At 45.4% G+C, this 25,348-nt stretch overlaps 1 protein-coding gene across 1 annotated transcript in view; it reads left to right on the top strand.

Annotated features, from left to right (window-relative positions):
- The window catches only part of SLC7A1 (solute carrier family 7 member 1), a 161,629-nt gene extending 136,697 nt beyond the window's left edge, over positions 1 to 24,932 (top strand). The window contains exons 11-13 of the mRNA XM_029602620.1: positions 4,147 to 4,313; positions 5,856 to 5,964; positions 22,478 to 24,932. Of these exons, the coding sequence (XP_029458480.1) occupies positions 4,147 to 4,313; positions 5,856 to 5,964; positions 22,478 to 22,635 (434 nt within the window). The 3' untranslated portion in view covers positions 22,636 to 24,932. The remainder of the gene's footprint in view (positions 1 to 4,146; positions 4,314 to 5,855; positions 5,965 to 22,477) is intronic.
- The last annotated feature ends 416 nt before the right edge of the window (positions 24,933 to 25,348 follow it).

Below are 25,348 nucleotides of genomic sequence, written 5' to 3'. Positions count from 1 at the left end.
GCCTCAACTTATCAATTCTTTCATTGCTGGGCCACGGGGTTTTTCACGATCCATGTCACTCATAGGGCCAGACTAGCCATGAGTGTAATATTCAGTGGATTTTCAAATTTCAGGGGCTCTAAGCCTTTCAACTGCTTTCGTCCCTGATCCTTATTACTGATCCAGTACCAAATCCTTAGATCGTCTTGGCCATGATCGCTTCAACTAGGGTTACAGAGCTCGAATCCACATCCTTCCAACCCAAGGTGCATTTATTCCTCTCCATGAGGAGTCTCAGATCAACTTCCTGGAGCTTTGAGCCATGCGTTATGCCCTTTTTGCCTTAAAACACTGCCTCTCGCACAAACTTTTGTGCATACAGACGGCATAGTGGCAATGTGATATTCCAACACACAAGTGCACACAGGCTCTTATCTGCTCTGCAAGCAAGCCGCGCATCTCTAGCCCTGGGCCCTTGCACACTCTATGCATCTACGGGCCACTTATATAATAAGCATACCGAACGCACTAGCAGACCTTCTCCATAGAGGTCTCTGAATCCAGGTGTAGCGAGCAAAATCTTCCAGCGCTGAGCTCAACCAACCTTTGACCTCTGCATCCAAATCGAACCACACAGTGGACAGATTCTACTCCCTACACATGCATCGAAATGCGTTCCTATAGATGCCTTTGCTCGCTCTGCAACAAAGGCCTTCTATATGCGTCTCTTTCGATACCACTCATAGCCACAACTCTCGTGATGCTACAGTAGGACAGGTTTCCAATGATTCTTATAACCATATACTCTCCTCAAGTATGCTCCCCATACTTCTTGACCTGGCACTCCAGTAACCACTTCACCTTCCCACAGCAGACTCACTGATACTCTCAAGTGCTTGTAGCCTCATGACAACCTGCGACATGTAAATCTTACCATTCGAAATGAGCAAGCTTTACCACATGGGTGCACAACAAGGTATTAGCCCCTTTTTTCTGCACCACTCCCATCTCTCTTAGGCTATCTAGGATACCCCTCGGATTCTGGTCCCCAGACATCCTCCGCACGGGTATACCTCAGTTCCATTTCAGCGTATCACCTGGGAGTAGGGGATGCATGATTAACGATTCAACCCCTTAGGAGTCGGCTTATCATGGGTTCTTTACCAATTAAGCCTCCTCTACAATCACTGGTTATGGAATGGGGCCTACATGTAGTGCTTACAAAACTCATACTTTCCCAGTTCGAGCCTTTACATTCCTATAACTTTAAAATTCTAACACGGGAAATTGTTTCCCTCTTAGCCATCACTTCTGCTAAACGGGTCAGTGAGTTGCAAGCCCTTGTTGCATACTCACCTGACCCTAGGTTCCTCCGTGACACAGTGGTCCTCCGTACTCACCCTAATATTCTTCCTAAGGTAGATGCAACCTTCTACTTTACTTAGAATATACTCTGCCCACTTTTTCCCAAGGCGCCTCTCTCACCAGAGCGAGAGGGATTTTTAAGAGTGCACTTCCCTTCTATCTGAACCACACTGCACTCCATAGAAACTACACCCAGCTCTTTCAGTCTTTAACAAAGACAAGCTGCGAGTTCCAGTGGACAAACAACCTCTCTCCATTCTGCTATGAAGCAATAGGCCTTCCTCTCAACGGATGAGTGCAGGCACATTCTGTAACGGATATGACTATATAAGTACCACACTATCGTTCAGTACCAAATGCCAACACTTCCTAGGCTGCGACATGTAGCTCTCTTCACACACTCGCAGCCCTCTACTGCTTTCAAATTGAAATCTATCAAGACTCTGCCTTTGGCCAACTTGTCTTGACATGCTTTCTTCCACTATAATCCCCAACTCCTTCAACTACCTTCTGTGATGTCAGGCTGCCTCATTGCCAATAACACCCCAATTATTGTGCCTCCGCATGAGTTGTCTGCTATTGGCCTGTTGTAATACGACTCAGCCTGTAGCTTGCTAATCACCCATATGTGAGGACTACCATCCTCCTTGTCCTGGGAGAAAGCAGAGTTGCTTACCTGTAATAGGTGTTCTCCCAGGACAGCAGGATGTAGTCCTCATGAAACCTACCCGCCTCCCCGTGGAGTTGGGTCCGCATACATTTCTTATTTTATTTTTCGCTTGCATTTTTTGCTGCAAACGAGACTGAAGGGAGACCACTGTGGACACAGGGATCATATCATGGGTGGGCATGCTCAGTGTGCCAGTGTCAGTCAAAGCTTTCTAGAAACTTTGACTGACAGGTTTTCTGTGATTGGGCTCCGTCAGTGATGTCACCCATATGTGAGGACTACATCCTGCTGACCTGGGAGAACACCTGTTACAGGTAAGCAACTCTGCTTTCTTAGTGATTGTGAAATTATTTTTTTATTTTTTATTTTAACTTGTTTTGTATACCATATATTCGGTTATGCCATCATAACGGTTTACATTAGGAGAGTGACATTAGAATTTTAACAAATACAATTTAAAGATAAAGTTGGGTAGCAATGGGGTAAAAGAGGGTTAGATTATATAGGGAAAAGTTTTTAGATGTCTGTTATAGAGTTCGTGATTTGATTAGTCTGTCGTAAGTTGATAGGATGGTGTCTTTGGTTTCTTTGGAGTTGTCTGGTTGGGAGTTTTTTGGTGTTGATAGTTAAGATCTTCTGAAAAAGCTCTGGTAAAAAGCCAGGTTTTTAATTCTTGGGCTCTTAGATTTAGGGGTAAGGGGTAAGTCACTCCAATAGTACAAGAGAAAATTCATTTTAAAATAATCTGTACAAACTGTTGCCATGGATTCTCTGTCCATTTATTGTTTTGACTTTAATCTTAAGAGTATCTAGCAATTAAATTATGGTGGTATGCCTGCTGTTTGAATATGCCCTCAAAAGTATGGTTTAATAATTTAATTGCTTATGAATCTGATACATGGATAAAATTGTTTAGTTTATAAATGTTTGAGGATTTATTTTTCCCAAATACATTCTCCATAATTAGTATAATTTTGAATATCTGATATGGTTTCTGCTACAGTAGATAACAGTAGTTATATAATTTAGGGCCCTGAGTATCTGTTACAATTTTGAGATGTTTTAGTGGAGTTAAGGATAGAAAAATAAAGCACTGTCAGGCCGATTCAGTAAAGTCTGCGGGAGAGCGGACGAACGCACGCTCTCCCGGCACGCACGATGCAGTATTCAAATTAGGTGGTTCGGTAGAAACAGGGAAAAGGAGGCATCCCTAGCGCCTCCTTTTGACCCGGAGCGGCAGCTGTCAGCGGGTTTGACAGCCGACGCTCAATTTTGCCGGCGTCTGTTCTCAAGCCCGCTGACAGCCACGGGCTCGGAAACCGGATGCCGGCAAAATTGAGCATCTGGTTTTCGGCCCGACAGCTGCGGGCCGAATTCTAATTAATTTTTTTTTTTTTTTTTTTTTACTTTTTTTACTCTTCGGGACCTCCGACTTAATATCGCTATGATATTAAGTCAGAGGGTGCACAGAAAAGCAGTTTTTACTGCTTTTCTGTGCACCTTCCCGGTGCCGGCTAGGCTGCAAATTTTGCTTTCTGAATCACGCACGCATACCTAATAGGGCCATCAACATGCATTTGCATGTTGAGGGCGCTATTAGGTGCCGAGGGTTGGACACGCGTTTTCCTCCCCTTACTGAATAAGGGGTAAGGGAAAACGCGTGTCCAAGAGCAGGCTAACTGTGCGCTCCGTTGGAGCACACAGTACTGTATCGGCCTGTGTGTTTGATGTGCAAACTTGCTAGAATGGCGAAAGAAATTCAGCATTTGTGATGTTTTTTTCTGCATGATTTACACAACTTAAATTAACTTGGCCTTATAAATTGATCTTGTCTGCCTGCAATTTTGCACATGATTTTCACACTTGACCCATTAGTTACAAATGGCATTTTGAATTGAAGGTAAATAAGTAAGCCCTAGGTGTGACCAATTAAGTTTTTCCTCAGATCAAAAATTTTGAGATCCTGTGTTGGGAAAATCTTCCTTTACAATAATAGTTTGCAAGAAAAAAAAAGTAATATAACGCATTGTCTCTTTCATGACTTGAACTGAAAACCAGCCCAAATGCCACAGTACAATATTTTTTTTTCCTTGTAAAAGGTTAAGTAAACATTTGTCTTCTTTTGTTCTTAGGTGTCTTTATCATAATTTTCTGTGGCGTGTTGTCCCTTGGCAAGGATGCTTTGATGCAGAGAAGTGTGGCGGTACTTATTTTGCTTGTAGTAGATCTGATCCTTTTAATCATCGCCATTTTTGTAGTCTGGAAACAACCTCAAAGCAAAACCAAGCTTTCATTTAAGGTAATGGCTAGTAGTTAGCAGTAATGAGCTTATAAAAGCAAGAGTGGGTTGAAAGAAAACTGAAGGAGAAGGGAAGAATGAGAGTGGCAGACTAAGTAGAGGAACTAGTGGAGAACTCATGGACAGAGGACAAACATGAGGAAACAGCTGGGGAAGTACAACTCGCCAAGGGCCAGAAGTACTAAAAGACATTTTTTTCCACTTTCATTACTATGGGAAAAAGTTAGTGCATCTGTCTCAAGATGAGTGCATCAGAAGGGAAACATAGAGGAATTTGGGTTGGATGTATGAAGCATTTTTTCTATAAATATGAAACGGAAGACAACTGTGGATTTAAAGATGAATTTTAAAAGCCCGATGCATGCATTAATTAGGAGATGTGCAAATATGTTGGGCTCATGTGCGCTAGAAGCCACCCGGGGACGCATGTTAATGCTGCGGTGCGCATATCTCAAAAGATTTCAAAAAGGATCGGGGTATGGGAGTGGTCTGGATAGGGCCTGGGCATTTCGGGGCATGAACCTGAGATGTGCATGTAAATGCTTACATGATCCGGCGCATGCCGAGGCTCCCTGCCACATAACTTTAATTCTGCTATGGATGCCATGTAAATTTAAACATTTTAAAAACTAGGCAGATATGCAGGGTTTGAAGGGTTGGAGCTAATTGGGGGTTTAAAGACTTTTAAACTAGGAGGTTTGGCAGAGGTTGCTGCTAACTGGGGACGAACTGGCTTTACTGTCAATAGTGTTGGCACGTATCCCTTTTAAAATCCCCCACTTATGTGACAGAAGTGGCATTTGTGCGCACATGTGAATGCCCATTTAAAATTTGGCATACATGGGTACGTGACAAGATTGTTTTACAAATGCATGCATATACGTATGCAAGTTATGAAAAAGCTGTGTCCCTGGGCGTGGACTGATGCATGCACATCTGCACTCACCCTCCAGTTTGAAAGTTACCAACTTCGGGCTTTTGAAAATGGTTACAATATATGCCATTGAATTGTGCATAAGATTTACTCACTTAAGTGCACTTTACGTACGTAAATGGCTTTTGAAAATTGCTACGATAGTATGTTATATTTATGCGAGTAACTCCTTTGAAATTTTTCCTGTTAGCTTTTAGGAATGAAAAATGGGATAGAATAATAAGAGAACCCAAAGAAAGGAAACTTGAGAACCTTTGGGGCATGAGCCCTGCAGTATTTTTTTGTAAATTTTATTTTGTTTGGCTTGCACAATTTATTTTTCTTGTAGAATTTTTTTCCCTTTAAAGAACTGCAGTGAATTTAAACCTTCAGTAAAATTTGTGTGATTTCAAAGATGTGCAAGCAAACTTGCTTATATGCTTTTTAAAATATTTGTCCATATGTGTCCTACTGTTTCCTGATTGAATATGATTGGAAGCTGTGTGTTTAATCTGTAGCTATCAGAAATTAAAATTTGTAGCTATTAGAAATTAAAATGTTGGTGTAAAAAAAAAACCAAACAGCTTTGCAGTTGGAAAGTTATTGATATGATGTTTGTTCCATCACAGGTGCCTTTTCTGCCTTTTATTCCTGTTTTGAGTATTTGTGTAAACGTTTACCTTATGATGATGCTGAACAGAGGTACCTGGATTCGTTTCGCTGTCTGGATGGTGCTAGGTAGGATTCAAGTGCATATTTAATTTCTCTTTCTAATTTTTTTGTGATGGGGTTGTACTGTTCTGTGTGAAGTTTAGACTATGCCTTTCCATAACAGAGGTCCTTTATATTCCTTAAAAGAAAAGGATGTTGTGGGAATCTCTTAAATTTTAAATGAAATGAAGAGGGATTTTTGGTTAAGTTTTTTTTTTTTTTTTTTTTCAAACTCCCTTATCAGGTTTGTATGCATTCTGCTGAGAGGAGTATCTGGTGCCTGAATCTGGCCTTGCTGCACATTTGTCTCTGACCGAAAAAGCTTTAAATCCAAAGTCCATGAGTTTGATGTTCTTGGAAGAACCAGGTGTGCCTCATAGTGCCACTATGAAGGATCCAGGCACTCAACATAAATAAGGAAATGTAATTGTTATGAATCAAAGTCCAAGTGTTATGAAACATTCTTAGGTATTTCCAATGCCAAGATCCTTTCTCCTAGGTCAAGCAGGATGGTAGCCCTCAAAAGTGGGTGACATCAAATGGAGCCTGGCATGGAAAACCTTTGTCAAAGTTTCTAGAAACTGGCTCACTGAGCATGCCGCTATCCACATGTCCATGCAGGGTCCCTCTTCAGTCTCTTCCGCGGAGCTATTGTCTCACAGATGTGGAGCTCGCGCTGTTTTTTCTTTGGAAAACTGCCACGTCTGAGTTTTGTTCTTTTTTTTTTTTTTCCTTGCTGGGTCTCTCAATCCTTCCCGGCCTTAATTAGAGGGCATCACAGTAAGTTACTCATTCTTTGAGGTCGATTACAGTCAGTGCCATTCTCCGGTGGCCGCCCGTCGGTTAGATTTTTTTCATGACATTGTCTCGTTTTCACCGATGCGCACAGTGCCCCAGACTATGTCCATTACAGATCCACATGAGATCTGCATTTTGTGCCTGGGGGTGTTGCGTGATGTCTGGGCGTGCCGTGCCCAGATGACCCACAAAGGTCGCTGCATGCGCCTTAACAAGATGGAGGAATTGGCTCCAGGAAGTCTGAGCCTTCGACCTCAGTGTTGGGGGTGTCAACGCTTTGGGGTAAGGGTGACCAGGTAGTCTCTGGTCCTGCTTTATCTTCTCCTCCCCCAGTTCCTCAGCTCGAGTTAGGTGCTGGGCATCAGCCTCTTTCCATGTCTTCCTATTCTAGGTCCAGGTCGTCACCATCTCCCTCGGCGCCGGAGAAAGACTGGGGCGAGCATTGTGGGAAGTCGAGGAAGCACCAGCACCTGCCATAGTCATCTCAGGACTCCAAGCTCGGGAAGGCACTGGCGCCAACCGTGCCCCAAAGCGGCACCGTGCCAAGGAGGCGTCTGTCTCCAAGGCCGAGGGCCTGAAGCGGTCCCCACCGATTTCTGTACGGGGCACTGGTCTCCCTCAGGGCTCCAAGGGGAAACCAGGTCACGCCTCCTCCTCCTCAGGCTGTCCTGTCATTGGCAGCATTTGAGGAGGAGTGCAGAGTGAGGTTGGCGGTCGCCTGAGCTCTTCAAGGTATCAAGCCTTTAGGGCCTCTGCTGGAGCCGGCACAGTCAATGCTGGCACTGTTGCTAGAGCGGTTGGACTTGCTTCTCGGTGCAGCCTGTACCAATGTCTTGAAAGCTCTCACTGCCATTGGAGACACTGGGGCAACCTCGATCAGAGACCATTCCCATCGGGGATTCTTCCGAAAATGTGCATGTTATGGAGGCAGTGCATGCAAATTTTCTCTCATGCATATTCATTGTGGATATCCTGAAAACCCGACTGGCTGGTGGGCCCCCAGGACAGGGTTGGGGACCACTGGTATAGCGGACTTGCCTTGTACCAGAGAAAATCTCTTTGGAAATAAATTTAAGGAGGCGGTGGCACAGCTCAAAGATCACCATGAAACCCTCCAGCATCTTTCAGCCAGTACATCAGACCCACAGTCCTCAGGTAAGAGATCCTCACATTAGCGGCTTAGACGCCCTTTCTACTGCCCAAGGAAGTAGTATCCTCTGGTGGGTAGGGCACGGTTTCAGCGGGCTGGACCTAAGGCCTGCCTCAGACAGCCGCATACCCCTAGGACTCAGCCAGCACCTCAGCAGAGTCCTGCTATGGGATTTTGACTACAAACTACAGGACCTCAATTCCCCCACCATATAATATCAATAAACAACTACTTAGGGGGGAAGCTTTTATGATGTGTTCTGTTTTATTGGATACCATCTTTATTTTTAAATGTGCAAAAAAATATTAAATTATTTTCTCAGTGCTTTATCTTATGTTTTTATTGATTTATTTTTTTTACTCTATAAATCGGTGTGATATCGGTATAGAAAAACAAATAACTATATCTATATTTATTTATCAAATATTGCCTTAATCCTGGCACATTACTTCATAGTAAGTACTCTCCCTAACTGTCTACCTGGCTCACATTAATTGTACGTGCCAATTGATTCTGTTCTTATCTCATTCAGTAATGTAGACCCAAGTCTACCCGATTAATACTCTCTTCCTGCATGAGTCTGGGCCGCCTGCCCAACATCGGCCATAAGATAAAGCACTGAGAAAATCTAAAAAATGTTTTTGCACTTTTAAGAATAAAGATGGTATGCAATAAAAGGGTATAACCATCAAGTGGTTATTACACATGTAAGAACATAAGAAATTGCCATGCTGGGTCAGACCAAGGGTCCATCAAGCCCAGCATCCTGTTTCCAACAGAGGCCAAACCAGGCCTCAAGAAACCTGGCAGTTATCCAAACACTAAAGATCCTATGCTACTACCGCACAACAGAACACAACATAAGTTTCCCCCAAGTAGTTGTATGTTGGTGGGATTTTGACTGGCTGCGAGGGAGCCAAAGCCAATGACCTGTACCCTAGACCAGCGCTTCTCAACCAGTGTGTTGTCCCACTAACCCGTTCTACTTTCATTCTCCTTTTTTCCAGCCCCCGCGGGCCAATTGGAAGCCTCCTTTCTTCCAACCCCCATTGCCCAATGGGAAGCCTCCTTCATTCTGCCTGCCCTCGCGCAGGCCAATTGGAAGCCTCCTCCCTTCTACCTACCAGTGGGAGTAGGAAGAAGGGAGGAAGCTTTTGATTGGCCAGTGAGGCAGGCATCAGAATGCCCGGGGATGGGGTGGGAGGAATACAGTGTTGAACTCCGAAGCAAGGCTGCCATGAGACCGTGGCGGCGAAGAGGAAACCCAACTCCGAAGCAAGGCCGCCATGGGAGCCCATTCCCATGGCGGCGAAGAGGAAACCCGGTCCCGACCAAGCAAGGCTGCCACAGCCTGTGGCAGCGAAGAGGAAACCCAACCCTGACCGTGGCCACCACGGGAGCCCATTCCCGTGGTGGTGCAAAAAGGACCGCCGGAGTAAAGCCGCAGTGGAACTGGAGCCCATCCCTGCAGTGAAGGAAGAAGTAGTTTTTGGTGAGAGCTGGTGTGTCTGTGTGTGAATGAGTGCCTGGCTGAGAGCTGGTGTGAATGGGTGCGAGAGCATTTGTGTGTGAGAGAGAGAGACTGGTCAGGAAGATGACTGGTGTGAGAGAGAGAGACCGAGACTGGTCATGGGGTCTAATTGGGTGGGGGGGGGTGTGTGTGTGTGTGAGAGTGACTGGTTGTGGGCGCTAAGGAAGAGGACTATGAGGACAGAGCTTCAGCAGCCCTTGCTGCTTCTGGTGAGTGCTATTGGTCTGGAAGGGAAAGGAGTAGGAGAGTTGCTGGAGAGGGTAAGTAAAGGTGGCTTTTTAAATTTATTTTTCTTGATTGACTGCCATTTTAATTATTGGGTATTATGCGATGTCTGCTGTTTTAAAATATTTTATTGATATTTGGGCATGTTTTATTAATTTTTATGAGTTTTTAATTGTTGGATATTATTCTGTTCAGCAGCTGTTTTGTAACATTTTTAGTATAGCTTTACAATTATTTCTGTGTGGGGCTCTATAGCAGCTTGGCTTATTCTGTTTTCCCAATAGGAAATGTATTAGTGTTTAGGGCCTGGTTTAATAGTTGTATTTCTTAGATAGGATTGTTACAGTTTGAGTGTGTTCTATAATACAGGTGTAACTTTGCGGGTTAGTTTGTGTGCATTATTGCAAATCCTGAGTCTGTTAGGTGCTATATTTCTCTTTCCATTTCTTCAGGTTCGCACTGCATGCAGAGTGGCTTTTTTGGTTTTCCATTCCAGTTTCTGTCTCCATATTTATAATTTGTGTTTTTTCTGTACTTTGTGAAGGATGTGTGACTGAGGTGAGGTATTTAACTAGCATGTAGGCATTTGTATCAATCTTATTTGTTGTATTTTCTCAATAGAATATGCATTAGTGGTAAATTACTATCTTTTCATAAGGAATGCTATTTTGCCTGGTAGTAAAAGGAGTTTGTTTTGCTTTTACTGGGATGTCATCAGAACCAGAATATCTTTTTTGTATGGCGAGTTGTACAGGGTAATGCCCTAGATCTGCTCTGTACTCATTGCTGGGGGTTGAGGGGATTCCTGTGGATGCAGAGTGCATGTTTACATTTAGCCCCGTGATGGTCACATGTTCAGTGTGTCACGCATGTGAGAGCCATCTGTCAGGTGTGTCCTGGCCAAAAAAGGTTGAGAACCACTGCCCTAGACGGTGAACTCTCCAGTTGGAAGCTGACTGCGGTTCTTCACGAACCATTGGCCTGCTGTCACCTCGGACTGGTGGGTCCTGTCCATCGTCCGGGGCTACAGGTTGAATTTCTAGGAGATCCCACCAGACTCTCTCCCGAGCCCTTCTTGCAGGTTCTCAACGGATCAGGAAATACAGCTGAAAGAGTCCTCTGCCCTCATAATGGCCAGAGCAGTCGAGCCCGTTCCGCCCAAACAGCGAGGAGGCGGCCTTTACTCCAGATATTTCCTCCTTCCAAAGAAAACAGGGGGCCTTCATCCAATTCTGGACCTGAGGGCCTTGAACAAATTCCTCCAATGAGAAAAGTTCAGGATGGTCTCACTGGGTGCCCTGATTCCTCTCCTGTGATGGGGAGACTGGCTTTGCTTCCATGATTTAAAACGCCTACACTCATATCAGAATTTTCCACGTCCACTGGAAATTCTTTGTGGTGGGCGAACGTCATTTTCAATACTGAGTGCTGCCCTTCCAACTGGCATCAGCATCCCTTGTCTTCACAAAGTACTTGGCAGTGGTGGGGGCCTATCTGAGAAGGCTGCAACTGTAAGTTTTTCCCTACCTGGATGACTTGCTTATCACGAGCGCCTCCAGGCAGGGAGTAATGCAGTCCCTACACTCCACCATTAGGGTTCTGGAGACCTTAAGTTTTCTGGTCAACTACCCGAAGTCGCAGCTGCTCCATTCGCCGCAACTGGACTTCATTGGTACCAAGTTCAACACGGCTCAGGCTCGGACATTTGTCCCTGGCAAGGCAGGTTTTTCAGAAGTCTCTGCACACTGCATGTTGTGCCTGTTGGGACATATGGCGGCCACCATTCATATCACTCCCTTCGCTCGTTTGCACATGCGCAGGGTGCAGTGGTCCCAGTGGCGTCAGGCCACCCAGGATCTTCAGGTATAAATCAGGGTGACCCCACTTCTTCGGGATGCCTTGTCGTGGTGGGAGACCCTATCCAACTTGGAAGGAGGGGTACCTTTTCAGGCTCCCCATGCTCAGGTGGTGCTTACCACAGATGTGTCTTGCTTGAGCTGGGGAGCTCATGTGGGCGATCTCCGCACCCAGGGTCAATGGTCGGCGCAGGAAGCAAGCTGTTAAATCAACTTCCTGGAGCTCAGGGCGATCTGTTATGCACTTTGGGCATTTCGAGATCGCCTGGCCATCAAGGTGGTCCACATCTAGACTGTCAACCAGGTGGCGATGTGGTAACTCAACAAACAGGGAGGTATCAGATAGTTTCACGTTTGTCAGGAAGCAGTCCAGATCTGGTTGTGAGCTCTGTCTCAGGGCATACTTCTTCATGCCATTTACTTGGGTAGAAGAATGTAAGGGTCAATGACTTGAGTTGTTCCTTCCGCTCTCACGAGTGGTCCCTGAAGCAGGAGGTTGCGGATTGGATCTTCCGTCTCTGGGTAACCCCAGACGTAGATCTCTTCACTTCGCCCCACAACAGGAAGGTACTTCAGTTTTGCTCTCTGTCCACAGGAAAGAGCAAAGTGGCATAGGATGCTTTTGCCCGCCATTGGTGCACAGGCCTCCTGTATACCTACCCTCCGCTTCCGTTAGGGTCAAGGACTCTCCTAAAGCTCTAACAGGACCGGGGGACCATGATTCTCATCACACCTTATTGGCCAAGAGAGATCTGGTTGCCACTTCTGCAGGATTTCTCTCTGTGGGAGCCAATCAGACTGGGAAACTCCCCTGACCTCATCACGCAGGATTGGGGCAGGTTGTGCCATCCCAAACTCCAGACCTTATCTCTCACAGCTTGAATGTTGAGAGGTTGACCTTACAGCCCCTGAACCTCTCGGAGGGAGTGTCCCTTGTCCTGGTATAGTCCAAGAAGCCTTCCACTAGGAAGTCTTACAGCCTGAAGTGGAAGAGATTTTTCATTTGGTGTGAGAGCCACGGCTTGGATCCGTTTTCTTGCTCCACACCTAAACTCTTGGATTACCTGCTGCACCTGTCAGAGACTGGCTTGAAGACCACCTCTGTTAGCATGGATCTTAGTACTATTGGGGCCTAACACCAGAGGGTGGATGGATCGCCCATTTCAGTGCTACCTATTGTGGGGCGCTTTATGCGGGGTCTGCTTCAGTTGAAGCCTCCCCTCAGACCCCCTGTGGTTTCCTGGGACTTCAACATGGTGTTGGCCCATCTGATGAAGGCTTCTTTTGAGCCTTTGTGCTCTTGTGACCTGAAGTACCTGACCTGAAAGGTCATTTTTCTGGTAGCAGTCACCTCAGTGCACAGGGTCAGCAAATTTCAGGCTCTGGTTTCGTATCCACCCTACATGAAGTTCTTCCACAATCAGGTGATTCTCTGCACACACACTACGTTCCTGCTGAAGGTGGTGACTGGTTTCCATCTGAACCAGTCTATCGCCCTGCCCACCTTCTTTCCTAAGCCTCACTCGCACCAGGGTGAACGGGCTTTGCACAGCCTAGATTGCAAAAAGGCCTTAGCCTTCTACCTGGACTGAACAGCAGGCCACAGGCAATCCATGCAACTTCTCATCTCTTTGGACAAGAACCGATTGGGAGTTGCCATGACCAAGCAGACCTTGTCCAATTGGCTAGCGGACTGCATTTCTTTCTGCTATACACAGGCAGTCCTGCAACTGGGGGCCCATGTCAAGGCTCACTCTGTTCGAGCCATGACAGCTTCGATGGTCCACATGCGAATGGTCCCTGTGGACTAGATCTGAAAGGCTGCCCCATGGAGTTCCCTCTGCATCTTTGCCTCGCTCTACTGTCTAGACAGGGACAGCCAGCGTGATAGTTTCGGCCAGGCTGTCCTGTGGAATCTTTCAGATGTAAAACCCAACTCTTCCTGCCTCAGGCCCATTTTTGGGTTCAGGCTTATTTCCTGGGTTACCAACAGCACCCTGGCTGTTGTGCCCATTGGCACCTGGTTAGGTTGCTGTTGGTCCCCTTGTTGGGAACAGCCTGTAGCTAGGTATTCACCTTCTTGTGAGGACTACCATCCTGCTTGTCCTAGGAGAAAGCAGAGTTGCTTACCTGTAACAGGTGTTCTCCTAGGATAGCAGGATGTTAGTCCCCAGGAAACCTACCTGCCACCCTGCAGAATTGGGTTTCTTCTATAGGTGGTGGTTTATTTTATTTTTTTCGTAATTCTATATTACGAGACTGAAGAGAGATCCTGCATGGACACATGGATAGTGGCATGCTCGGATTGCTCAGTGTGCCAGTCAAAGTTTCCAGAAATTTTAACAAAACGTTTTCCGTGCTGGGCTCCATCTGATGATGTCAACCACTTGTGAGAACTAACATCCTGCTGTCCCAGGAGAACACCTCAGTGTATCATGGAATGGCTTTCCAGAATCAGACAAGACATGCTTTTGATTTTTTTTTTTATTACATAAAGCTTCCTAAGAACTTATTTTTTAAATTTACATGAACCTAATTGGCCTCTTCATTTCAAGATCCATGATGTCTCCCTATTTAATTCTTCTCTGAATATCTGTGGTATGATAAACAATCTGACTGTTTGATAAAAGATATTTTTTAGTTTTAGGAGTTTTGTGTCTCATTTGGTGATGGACAAATGCAGAATAGAATACGTCAACACAATAAAGTTAATACCATTGCAATATATTTAATGGACATAATACATTTCTGTGTGCCAAATGGTAAACTATATGTTAAATAGTAACTCGCAGCAGTAAAAATCGTATCCCTGGGATTAAAACAATAGAAAAGTACCAGCATGTGTCTTTTGAAACTTGTATTAACATGCTGGTCAACTTGGAGCTGGATATTTACATCAAAATACTACCCAGCAGGCAGCATAAATGCTTTATTTGTTGCTTCAAGATATACTGCAGCTATTTCAGACTTCAGTACAGGAAGTGGCTGCTTGCTTCTCTGGTATGGGATGTTGAGAAGCATTTTGATACTAAAATATTTAGATCTGATAATTGAAAGAATACTGCTAGTTGCATTTTGTTGCTGTTTAAATTTCTGCAGAGGAGGACAAATGAAACTGAAATGCAAATTCCTCCAAGGTTGAAACCCCTCAGCACAATTCTTCTGTCAGAAAGGGTTGTTGCAGTAGTGACTGTTGCTCAAGTGACTGATATTTCCAAGCCCTGCTGGCCCTGACAAACAGGAGACTCAAACCAACTGATCCACGTCTGACCTGCCCTCTTATAGCACATTGATTTCTTCTCTCTTTAAGCTTTTCTTTATTTTTCATGTTTTACATTTTTATAGTTATCTCTTGCTAACCACCCTTCTTTCCCTCACTGTCTTTTTATGCCATTCTTCTACTTTTTTGACTCATGATGTTCTCTTGTTTGCTTCCCTTTACTTTTCTTCACTATTTCTCTGTTTCTCCAGTTTTTCTTCTCACTTTCTCCTTTCCTCTCAGCCTCTGATTAATTTCCTTTCCCTTAACTGCCATCAGCAATAGTACAGTGTTTTTATCTAAGGAGCTTGCCCCATTCCCTGCAGCATCCTTCTCCCCTCAATTCACCTCCTCTTTAGCACATCATATTAGCTGTGGGTCACTGTTCCCCCTGCCTCTGTGTTATTCAGGCTACTGAGGAATTTTCTCCCACTTCATGTGTATTGCCGACAAGATGTGCGCTGCTAGATTAACGATAGCCCCTTGCCTTTGTCTTTCAGGGCCCCACTGGGCCTAGCATCACAAAGCCTAACATTCAGGCCGATACATTTGGACGTGTGTTTTCGACGCGCTAGCTTAACCCCTTATTCAGTAAGGGGTAATAGCACGTCGAAAACGCGCATCCAACCCCCCCCCCCCCCCCCCCCGAGACTAATAGGGCCATCAACATGCAAATGCATGTTGATGGCCCTATTAGGTATTCCCGCGCGATACAGTAAGTAAAATGTGCTGCCAAGCCGTACATTTTACTTAGCGCCTAACCAAAGTTCCCTGTACATACCAGGATCATTCCAGACGATGGGTTATGTGCCCTGTCCAGCAGATGGAGTCAGAAACAGATTTCTGGGGGAGGTGCTACACTACGTCACCACCCTCGTCATCATCCCCAGTATCTTTCTGACTCCAGCAGATGCGGTTTGTGGAACTTGGGTTCCTCACAACTTTATCTTCATTATTAATTTTTCTCTCATTTTGCTTTAAGGGATCAAGTAAAAACTTTCTCTTATATTATAGCTAATTTCTTTATTTGGGAAAAGTCTAAAAAAAAAAAAAATTTTCTATTGAGGGAAATTGAGCGCAGTAACGGTTTGTTACCTCACCGGGGCTTCCTGACAAGCCTCTTTTCTCTCTCTTTACTACTCTCTCTCCGTTTCTGTTTGGCTGGGGTAAGTGTTGCTTTTTTGAATTTAATTTTCAGGTTACCTCAGCGCTTTTTCGCCGACGTTTTTCGACGGAGGGTGCACGCTGGTGGTCCAGCCTCTCCCCCACTTTCCCCCTCCTCCCCCCACAACGCTATCTAGTCGACCCGCGGTCCCGCGAAGTTCATTCCCCGGGACCGCCGACTGCCGGGAAGGTGATACCCCGGCGGTTCTTGGGTCGGCAGGGGGGAGTTTTTCTCTTTATTTCCCGCAGTCATCTCAGCGCGAGGCTATACTTGCCGCGCTTATTCGCCCCTCCCCCCTCATTGTTTTTTTCAATGCCGCGCCCGGCGGCCTGTGTAATATGCGGCCGACAGGGAGCTAAAATCGTCAGGGAGGGGCGTTGCTCGGGCTGCCTCCCCGATGGGGAAACATGTCCGGCTGAGGGGGACGCCGAGGGAATGGTGGACCGCGATTTGAGAAAAAGACAGGCCCCGTTCCCGCTCAGCACAGAAACGGCAGCCATTTTAATGTCAGACTCGGAAGCGGGGTTATCAGAGGAGGACTCCCCGATTATTTCAGCACTCGCTTCGAGAACTCAGCGGACCTCAGCAGACCCCAGTCACCGAGAGGGTGAGGCCTCAGGGGCCCCCTCCGGAGGATTTTCTGCTTTTTCACCGGAGTTCGTTGTTCTGATGCACAAAGCTTTTTTGCATTTCAAGGATGCTTCTTCAGACTTCTCTGTCCCCCCTCCCCCAAAGTTGGCCCGCCTTTCATCATTGCAGGGGGATTCCCCCTCCCAAGGGATTTCCTCTCCTTCTGGCGCTCCACCTCAGCCTTCCAAGGATCCCTCAGCTGTACCTCCACCCCCGGTTTCGTGCTCAGGGGGGGACCCTCCGGGAGATCCTTCGGGAGATGATCCCACTTTGCTTTCTCATCTGGAGGGAGATGATCCAAGGATTCTACGTATTTTCCAGTCAGAGGAATTGGAGGACCTGATCCCTCATATTTTGACGGAAATGGACATCGACCCCCCTCCTGAGCCTGTTGGACCACAACCAAACGTAAGGAAAGGTGACCCTCTCCTTGCGGGTTTAAGGCCTTTGGCCAAGTCTTTTCCCACTCACCCTTCTTTTCTCCAACTCATTTCCCGTGAGTGGGATACTCCTGAGGCAACCCTCAGAGTTAGTAGAGCTATGGAGAAGCTCTACCCACTCCCACAGGATTTTCTGGACATCCTCAAAGTTCCCGCCGTGGACTCGGCTGTATCAGCAGTGACCAAACACACTACCATACCGGTCACGGGAGGTACGGCTCTGAAAGACACTCAGGATAGAAAATTGGAAGTCTTTCTCAAAAGGATTTTTGAAGTTTCCGCACTAGGCATGCGAGCGTCCATTTGCAGTGCTCTTGCTCAGAGAGCAGGTTTACGCTGGGTACAGCAGTTGCTTACCTCGCAGGAGTTACCAGATGCTGAGGCCCTACAGGCGGATCGGCTGGAAGCCGTGATGGCATATGGGGCGGATGCCTTTTATGACCTACTCAGAGTCCTCGCCCGTTCCATGGTAGCGGCAGTCTCAGCTCGACGCCTTCTCTGGCTGCGAAACTGGTCCGCGGACGCATCCTCTAAAACGCGCCTGGGATCCCTTCCCTTCAAGGGTAAATTCCTTTTTGGGGAAGATTTGGATCAGATCATTAAATCTTTGAATGAGAATTCAGTGCATAAGCTTCCGGAAGATCGTCCACGATCCTCAAGGTTTTCCTACTCTTCTTCCAGATCTCGATACAGGAATCAGCGGAGGACACGAAACACTCGTCAACAAGCTCCTCGGAACCCATCCTCACGTTCAGGTTCCTGGAACAGGCCCTTTCGAGGGCGCCGTCCCGGCAGGGAGGGTCAGGGACGGGGTTCCTCTAATTCCTCCTCCTTCAAGACAAACCAATGATGCCAGTCGGACCCACGACCCGGTTCCCCGGCTGGGGGGCCGGATCTCTCTCTTTTACAGCGAGTGGGTCCAAATTACATCGGACCAGTGGGTCCTGGATATTCTAAAGCACGGCTACGCATTGGATTTTGTCCATCCTCCCAGAGACAGGTTCCTTTTCTCTCCTTGCGGATCCAGTTACAAGCAAGAAGCTGTCGCTTCCACTCTCGACCGACTTTCCGCACTTGGAGCGATTTCACCAGTCCCTCCCTACGATTGGGGTCGAGGTCATTACTCCATCTATTTTGTTGTCCCAAAGAAGGAGGGTACTTTTCGTCCCATCCTGGACCTCAAGATGGTGAACAGGTCTCTACGAATCCCCCGTTTTCGCATGGAGACTCTTCGGTCGGTTCTAGCAGCGGTACATCGAGGAGAATTTCTAGCTTCCTTGGATCTCACCGAGGCCTACTTGCATATTCCTATTCTCAAGGATCATCAGCGCTACCTAAGATTCAAGATCTTAGGTCAACATTTTCAGTTCCGGGCCTTACCTTTCGGTCTAGCGACGGCTCCACGAGTCTTCACGAAAATCATGGTAGTGGTGGCAGCTGCATTGCGCCGGCAGGGCGTTCTGGTACACCCTTACCTGGACGATTGGCTCATACGAGCGAAGTCATGGGACCAGGGTTGCCGGATGGTCAGAATAGTGCTCCGCATGCTCCAGTCTCTCGGGTGGATTGTCAACTATGCCAAGAGTCACCTAGTTCCTTCCCAGTCCCTGGAATTCCTGGGAGCACATTTCGACACGAAACAGGGCATGGTATTCCTCAAGAAAGAAAGGGCTCAGTCCCTTCGCGATCAGGTTCTCCGATTCTTGGATCTTCAAGAACCCACATCATGGGATTACCTTCAGCTCCTGGGCACGATGGCCTCCACTATCGATCTTGTTCCTTGGGCCTTTGCCCACCTCCGCCCTCTTCAAAGGTCTCTGCTCTCCAGATGGAAACCGTCCTCACAAGACTACCAGATGGTACTCCCAATTCCGATGGATACCGTCCACAGTCTCCACTGGTGGCTAGAATACCGAAACCTAGCTCAAGGAGTATCTCTGGACATACCAGAATGGATAGTGGTCACCACGGATGCCAGTCTATCAGGATGGGGGGCGGTCTGTCAGGAGAGCTCTCTACAAGGTCAATGGACGGCGGAACAAGCCCGGTGGCCCATCAATCGTCTGGAGACCAGAGCGGTACGTCTGGCGTTAAAAGGGTTCCTTCCTCGGTTGCTTCACAGAGCTGTCAGGGTCCTCTCCGACAATGCGACCACGGTGTCTTACATCAACAGACAGGGGGGCACACGAAGTCTTCAAGTATCCTTGGAAGCGGACAAATTAATGCTCTGGGCGGAAAGGCATCTGTTGCGTTTGGCAGCCTCCCACATAGCGGGAGTAGACAATATACAGGCAGACTTCTTAAGTCGTCAACGCCTGGATCCCGGAGAATGGGAACTCTCGGGGGAGGCAATGGATTTGATAATCTCCCGATGGGGTCCTCCCCACCTGGATCTCATGGCCACAGCAAGCAATGCAAAGACTCCGCGTTTCTTCAGCCGCAGAAGAGAACACGGCGCAGAAGGAATCGATGCTCTAGCCCTGCCTTGGCCGCGGAACATCCTACTTTATGTCTTTCCACCGTGGCCTCTCGTGGGAAAAGTGATTCGAAGAATCGAGAATCACCACGGTCCAGTGGTCCTAGTGGCGCCGGAATGGCCTCGTCGACCGTGGTTTGCGGATCTTCTTCTCCTAACCATGGAAGGCCCTCTACGTCTCAGCCACATTCCACGCCTACTTCGGCAGGGACCCATATTTTTACAGCAGGCCGATCGCTTCTGTCTAGCGGCCTGGCTTTTGAGAGGCGCAAACTGAGGTACAGAGGCTACCAGGAGGAGGTCATTTCGACTCTATTACTAGCTCGTAAGAGATCTACTTCAGTCACTTATATAAGAGTTTGGAAGGTCTTCGAAAATTGGTGCGGATCTCACGACATCCACCCCACCAATGCTTCCGTATCTCAAATTCTCTCCTTCCTTCAGGAAGGACTAGATCTCGGCCTCTCTTACAACTCACTTCGAGTACAGGTCGCGGCTTTGGGCGCCCTCTTATATAGTGGCGAAGGATCGCGTCTCTCCTCTCATCCGGATGTGGGTCGCTTCCTTAGAGGGGTGCGTCACTTGAAGCCTCCGTTACGTCCTCCTTGTCCGTCCTGGAATCTGAACTTAGTTTTACGAGCACTTAGCGGTTCACCTTTTGAACCCTTAAAATTTTCCTCTCTTAAAGATCTGACCTTTAAAACTATCTTCTTGGTGGCAATCTGTTCAGCGCGACGCATTTCAGAACTACAGGCACTATCCTGTCGAGAACCGTATCTCCGTTTTTCAGATGACGGCGTGTCTCTCCGCACGGTCCCATCTTTTCTTCCTAAAGTGGTTTCGGCCTTCCACCTCAATCAGTCAGTTGAGTTGCCTTCCTTCAAATCAAACGAACCCAGGGATTTACGTCTTTTGGATGTAAAGCGATGTCTGTTGCGTTATTTGGAAGTTACCAATGAATTTCGTCTTTCCGACCATCTCTTCGTTCTCTGGTCGGGCCCCAGGAAGGGTCACATGGCATCCAAAACGTCTATTGCTCGCTGGCTGAAGGGGACAATTGCTTCGGCTTATATTGGGGCCGGTAAGCAACCTCCTTTGGGGGTTAAAGCCCATTCCGTTCGCGCACAGGCAGCATCATGGGCAGAGTCTAGCTCTGTTTCAGTCCAGGAGATTTGCAGAGCGGCGACGTGGAAGTCTCTCCATACTTTCGCAAGGCACTATCGTCTGGATGTTTCCACATCATCAGACGGTTCTTTTGGGGATCGAGTCATCCGAGCAGGGCTATCCACGGCCCGCCCATAAGAGGGAAGCTTGGGTACATCCCATCGTCTGGAATGATCCTGGTATGTACAGGGAAAAGAAAATTATTCCTTACCTGCTAATTTTCGTTCCTGTAATACCATGGATCATTCCAGACACCCTCCCATTACTATTGAAAGTTTTAATTAAGGTGGGCTATCTCTGCTCGACTATGCTCTCCTTATTTTTCTACTCACTCTAGCACTCAAAGTTGTTTTGTTCAAATATTTATGTGTTAATAAGTTCTCTGTTGAGGTTATCATTCTGTTCTTTAACAGTTTTCAAACTTTAAATTTTAGTTAATACATTTACTTGATCCCTCTCTTCCTCTTGGGCTTGGCTTTGCTAGGCTAGATACTGGGGATGATGACGAGGGTGGTGACGTAGTGTAGCACCTCCCCCAGAAATCTGTTTCTGACTCCATCTGCTGGACAGGGCACATAACCCATCGTCTGGAATGATCCATGGTATTACAGGAACGAAAATTAGCAGGTAAGGAATAATTTTCTTGTAGGCGTTCATTTCTGCCAGCGCCGGGGAAATGCACAGAAAAGTCGGAGGGTGCTTTTCTGTGCACCCTCCAACTTAATATCATGGTGATATTAAGTCGGAGGTCCCAAAAGTTTAAAAAAAAAAAGTTAAAAACAAAAAATGTTTAAATCAGCTCGCGGGTTGAAAACCGGATGCTCAATTTTGCCGGCGTCCGGTTTTGGAACCCGTGGCTGTCGGCGGGCTCGAGAACCGACGCCGGCAAAATTGAGCGTCGGCTGTCAAACCCGCTGACAGCTGCCGCTCCTGTCCAAAAAGAGGCGCTAGGGACCGCAGGCCCCAATTTAAATATTTTGTTTTACTGTATCGCACGCACAGGGCACTGGCCTGTGCACGCGCCGGGAGAGAGGGCGCTCTCCCACGAACTTTACTGTATCTGCCTGATTTGCAGCACCACCAGGAAAGGAGAGAGGGTTTGATTAGTATAGGGGTCTTTTCCATTATACTTTTTTATTATTTGAAAGAATGCTTGCTCCTCTGCATAACAGGGCTATAGCCAAGAAAATGAAAGTTGTCACTACAGATGCCATACCTGTCCATTGTTGCATCCCAAAAAACGCCATGCTTTATTCTGTTTGTACAGTGATAATGGGAACATTACTCCCTATTCTTTAGCCCCTTGGAATAGTTTGAGAGCATAGGAATGGACAGGTTATTTGCATGGATACAAAAAGCCAGATCTTTCGGGAGTTCTGTATGTATGAAAAAATGCCTTCAGTCCTTCAGGGGACTTAAAACAGCTTCTTATTTTAATATTTAGTTTTGCTTCACACACTTGCTAGACATCAAATTTATTTAACAATCACACCGATTTAATTAGATCTAGAACAAGGAGACTATAAAGACAGAGCAGCTCTCAAAACTTCCAACACTTATTTTGCCTACGGATTGAAATATAAACTAGAAAAAATAAGGGAAGTGTTGATATTTTTGACAGAATGTTGCTTCAGTGATTTGATTGGGATAGTGTAGTATAGTTAGCACAATCCCTTCTTCCTTTTGTGAGCATTGTGATGCCTCTTAGAAAGACAATAGTCTCTATTTGCTGAACACCCACAATATGACTTTCACTGATTAAAAGTATTTGCCATATGTAAGTAATGTGTTGACAGAATAAATGACTGTGTTTTTTTTTCTTTCTCATTTTTGTTTTCTGGGATAGGCTTTATTATTTACTTTGGTTATGGAATATGGCACAGCACAGAGTATACATATGCAGCATCCGTGGAAAAAACTGCAGACAGCTGCAAGCAGTCTTTCATCGAGGAGAAAGCAGCTTTTCTAGAAGATGCAGGGGAATCTACTTCTGAAAATCCATAGGCCAACGAGGAGGATGTATGGGCAGCTACGGGCACTTGGCCAACACTAGCGCGGTGGCCTGCAGTTTACATTGCTTTTGTGACATGGATGGAAGGGACTGAAAAGAGTTCCACACTAGCACACTCCAGCAGCTGCTTGTGGTGGCTATATATGGGGGTTTGTTTTTATAAAAGAAAGTAGGCTCTGTCTATGCCAGTGAACCATCAACCTTAATACAGTTATAGATAGTCCAATAGCCTTTCCTGTTACAGACTTGAAAGTTTAACTGTAGGTACACAATATTGAAAAATGCTCCATTTTTGTTAAAATTTTATTGTGAAACTATTTATGTGGTATTAAAATTAATTTAAATCATGTCTGAGGAGCAGCAAACAGTCATCTCGTCATAACTCAACGTCATTTTTATTAGTCTCCATTTGCAAACTGTACATCTGTAAATGCAGTTGTATATATATTGGTGGAGGTTTTGGTTAGCCCAGTGGGTCACAATGAAATGAATGAACTCATGCTACCTTCTGTGGCAGCTTAAGAACCGTGTGTATGTACTGTACATGAATGAAGAGGAGATGAAATGAAATCAAAAGAAAAAAAGGACAAATTAACTGAAGGTTTGAATCTCCAAAGAAAAATATTTAACTTATGTAGGCTTTGTTCTGCAAAATCTTTTGATAATATTTAACTTATTTTTTTATATTGGCAGTTTGCGTCTCACGGGAAGCTGCTTGACATTGTATATGATCTGCTTGTTTTGTACCTTTTGAGCAGATCATGACAGAGGGGGGAATTCAAAGGCAGACTTTATGCATGCAAGTCATATGAGTCGGTGTATTCCCTTTGAAATCTACATTATGTCTGTTGGGTGCATTGTTGCTTTGGTATGTATAGAAAGAATTTTGGTTACATGTTTCAAAAGCTGAGTGATTGGTTAGGCAGCAAAGCCACTCTGCTGATACACTGGTCTAATGCCAATTGTGCAGCAGCTTTTCCCTGAAGGCCTTAGTGTATAATATGCTGTGCATTTTAGTAGCATAGAACACATGTACTGTTGTGCTGTAGGGCTGATGAACTTATTTCATGTTGAAAAACGTTGTGACCTGGAATCATGTTTGTAAATAATTCCAATATTGCATTTGTTTACAACAGATTATACTGTATAGCTTCCAGAGTCTTTTACTGTATGTAATAGCCAGATCGGATAGATACAATTTTCTATATAGTGCTGTATATGAGGAAAATAGCCACAATTTTATAAAAGAAGATTGTATGGTCAAATAATTTTGTACAATATTTCAGGCTACCTGATTCCTCTGGCAATTTTAGCACAATGTTGTGTAATCCTGCCATTTTAAATTTTGTACACTCCCAGAAAAGAGTAGGGATGCCTTTCAACAAAAATGCACAAGCTCATACTTGACCTATGACTCCAAATCCATGTGAAACTACTCATGGAGCTCATTGTGGTTTTTCTTGTATCACAGACCTGAAACTGCACAGAATCAGAACAAACGCTCTTAATTTTAAGTTAAAAACAAAACAATAAGGCGTAATTAGTCTCACTTAGGTGCCAGCATGATTCGCTGAGCATCTCTGTTTTAAGAATATTCCATTTTTATGCACCTGTGGGGAAAAATATGATATTTTAATAAAGTGCCTAAAGATATTGGTGTTGGGCAGTAGAAACAACTATCTGTCGGAGAATTATGATTTTCTAGTAGGGAGTTAAAAAGTATATTGCCCCTACAAATGTAAAATGCTTTATATTAAAATCAATGAAGAAAAAATACCATTTTTCCCAGAAAGAATCCCATTTCATTACAGCATCAGTAGTAGGAGAAAGCATTGATTAAAAAAAGTGAAATATTGGAACATAGTAAGTATTATATGGCCATCATAAAATGAATAAGCTATGGGATTAGCAGAATTTAGAGTTTTTTCTGTCATGGGTCCAACATGGTGGAATTGATTGCCAGTCTGTTTGCAAAGAAGCCAGTTTTAAGATCTTAGAAAAAGTTTGAAAGCTTATTTATTTCAGGAGGTGTTTAATTCATAACCTCATGCTATGTTTTAAATATTGCCTCCAATGGGGAAAAATGTTTTTCTCATAATCCACGGCAGCCAATGTCTTATTTTTTTCGTCTTATGCATAGTTTGTTTGAATTTATATATACCATTATGTATGTATTTTTTTTTTTACAGTAAGATGCTTAGACCTAGGATAATCGGGCATATACATTTTTTAAATAAATGTCAGCATCATGCAGCACAGCATGGGGTGGTAGGTTATAAACTTCCAGTGATATCTGAGGATAGGTCTGTCACTTTAAAAGAATGCTGATTTATAGATATTGGGTCTTTTTAACCTCACTAAGTATATTCAATTCAGTGCCTTTAAAAGGCTTAGTGGGGCAAAGCCTACCAGTTGTCCAGTCTACAACTTCAGTTTAGCTTGTGTGGGTATGAGCAATTGTTACCAAAGTGGTGGGGGGTCTCCATCAAATGACTTAGGAGGAGAGAAGTTGAAGGACTTAAATATGTATACCCTGGAAGAGAGGAGAGGTGCAGGGGAGAAATGATACAGACCTTCAGATACCTGAAAGGTTTTATTGATGCACAATCAACGAACCTTATCCATTGGAAAAAAATCAATAGAATAAGAAGTCACTAAATGAAACTCCAGGGAGGACAACTGAGAACCAACGACAGGAAATATTTC

This window comes from Rhinatrema bivittatum, chromosome 5, assembly GCF_901001135.1.
Source record: "Rhinatrema bivittatum chromosome 5, aRhiBiv1.1, whole genome shotgun sequence".
NCBI classification, from domain to species: domain Eukaryota; kingdom Metazoa; phylum Chordata; class Amphibia; order Gymnophiona; family Rhinatrematidae; genus Rhinatrema; species Rhinatrema bivittatum.
Note: the sequence above shows the minus strand (reverse complement) of the source record. Positions and strands in the feature narration are given on the sequence as shown.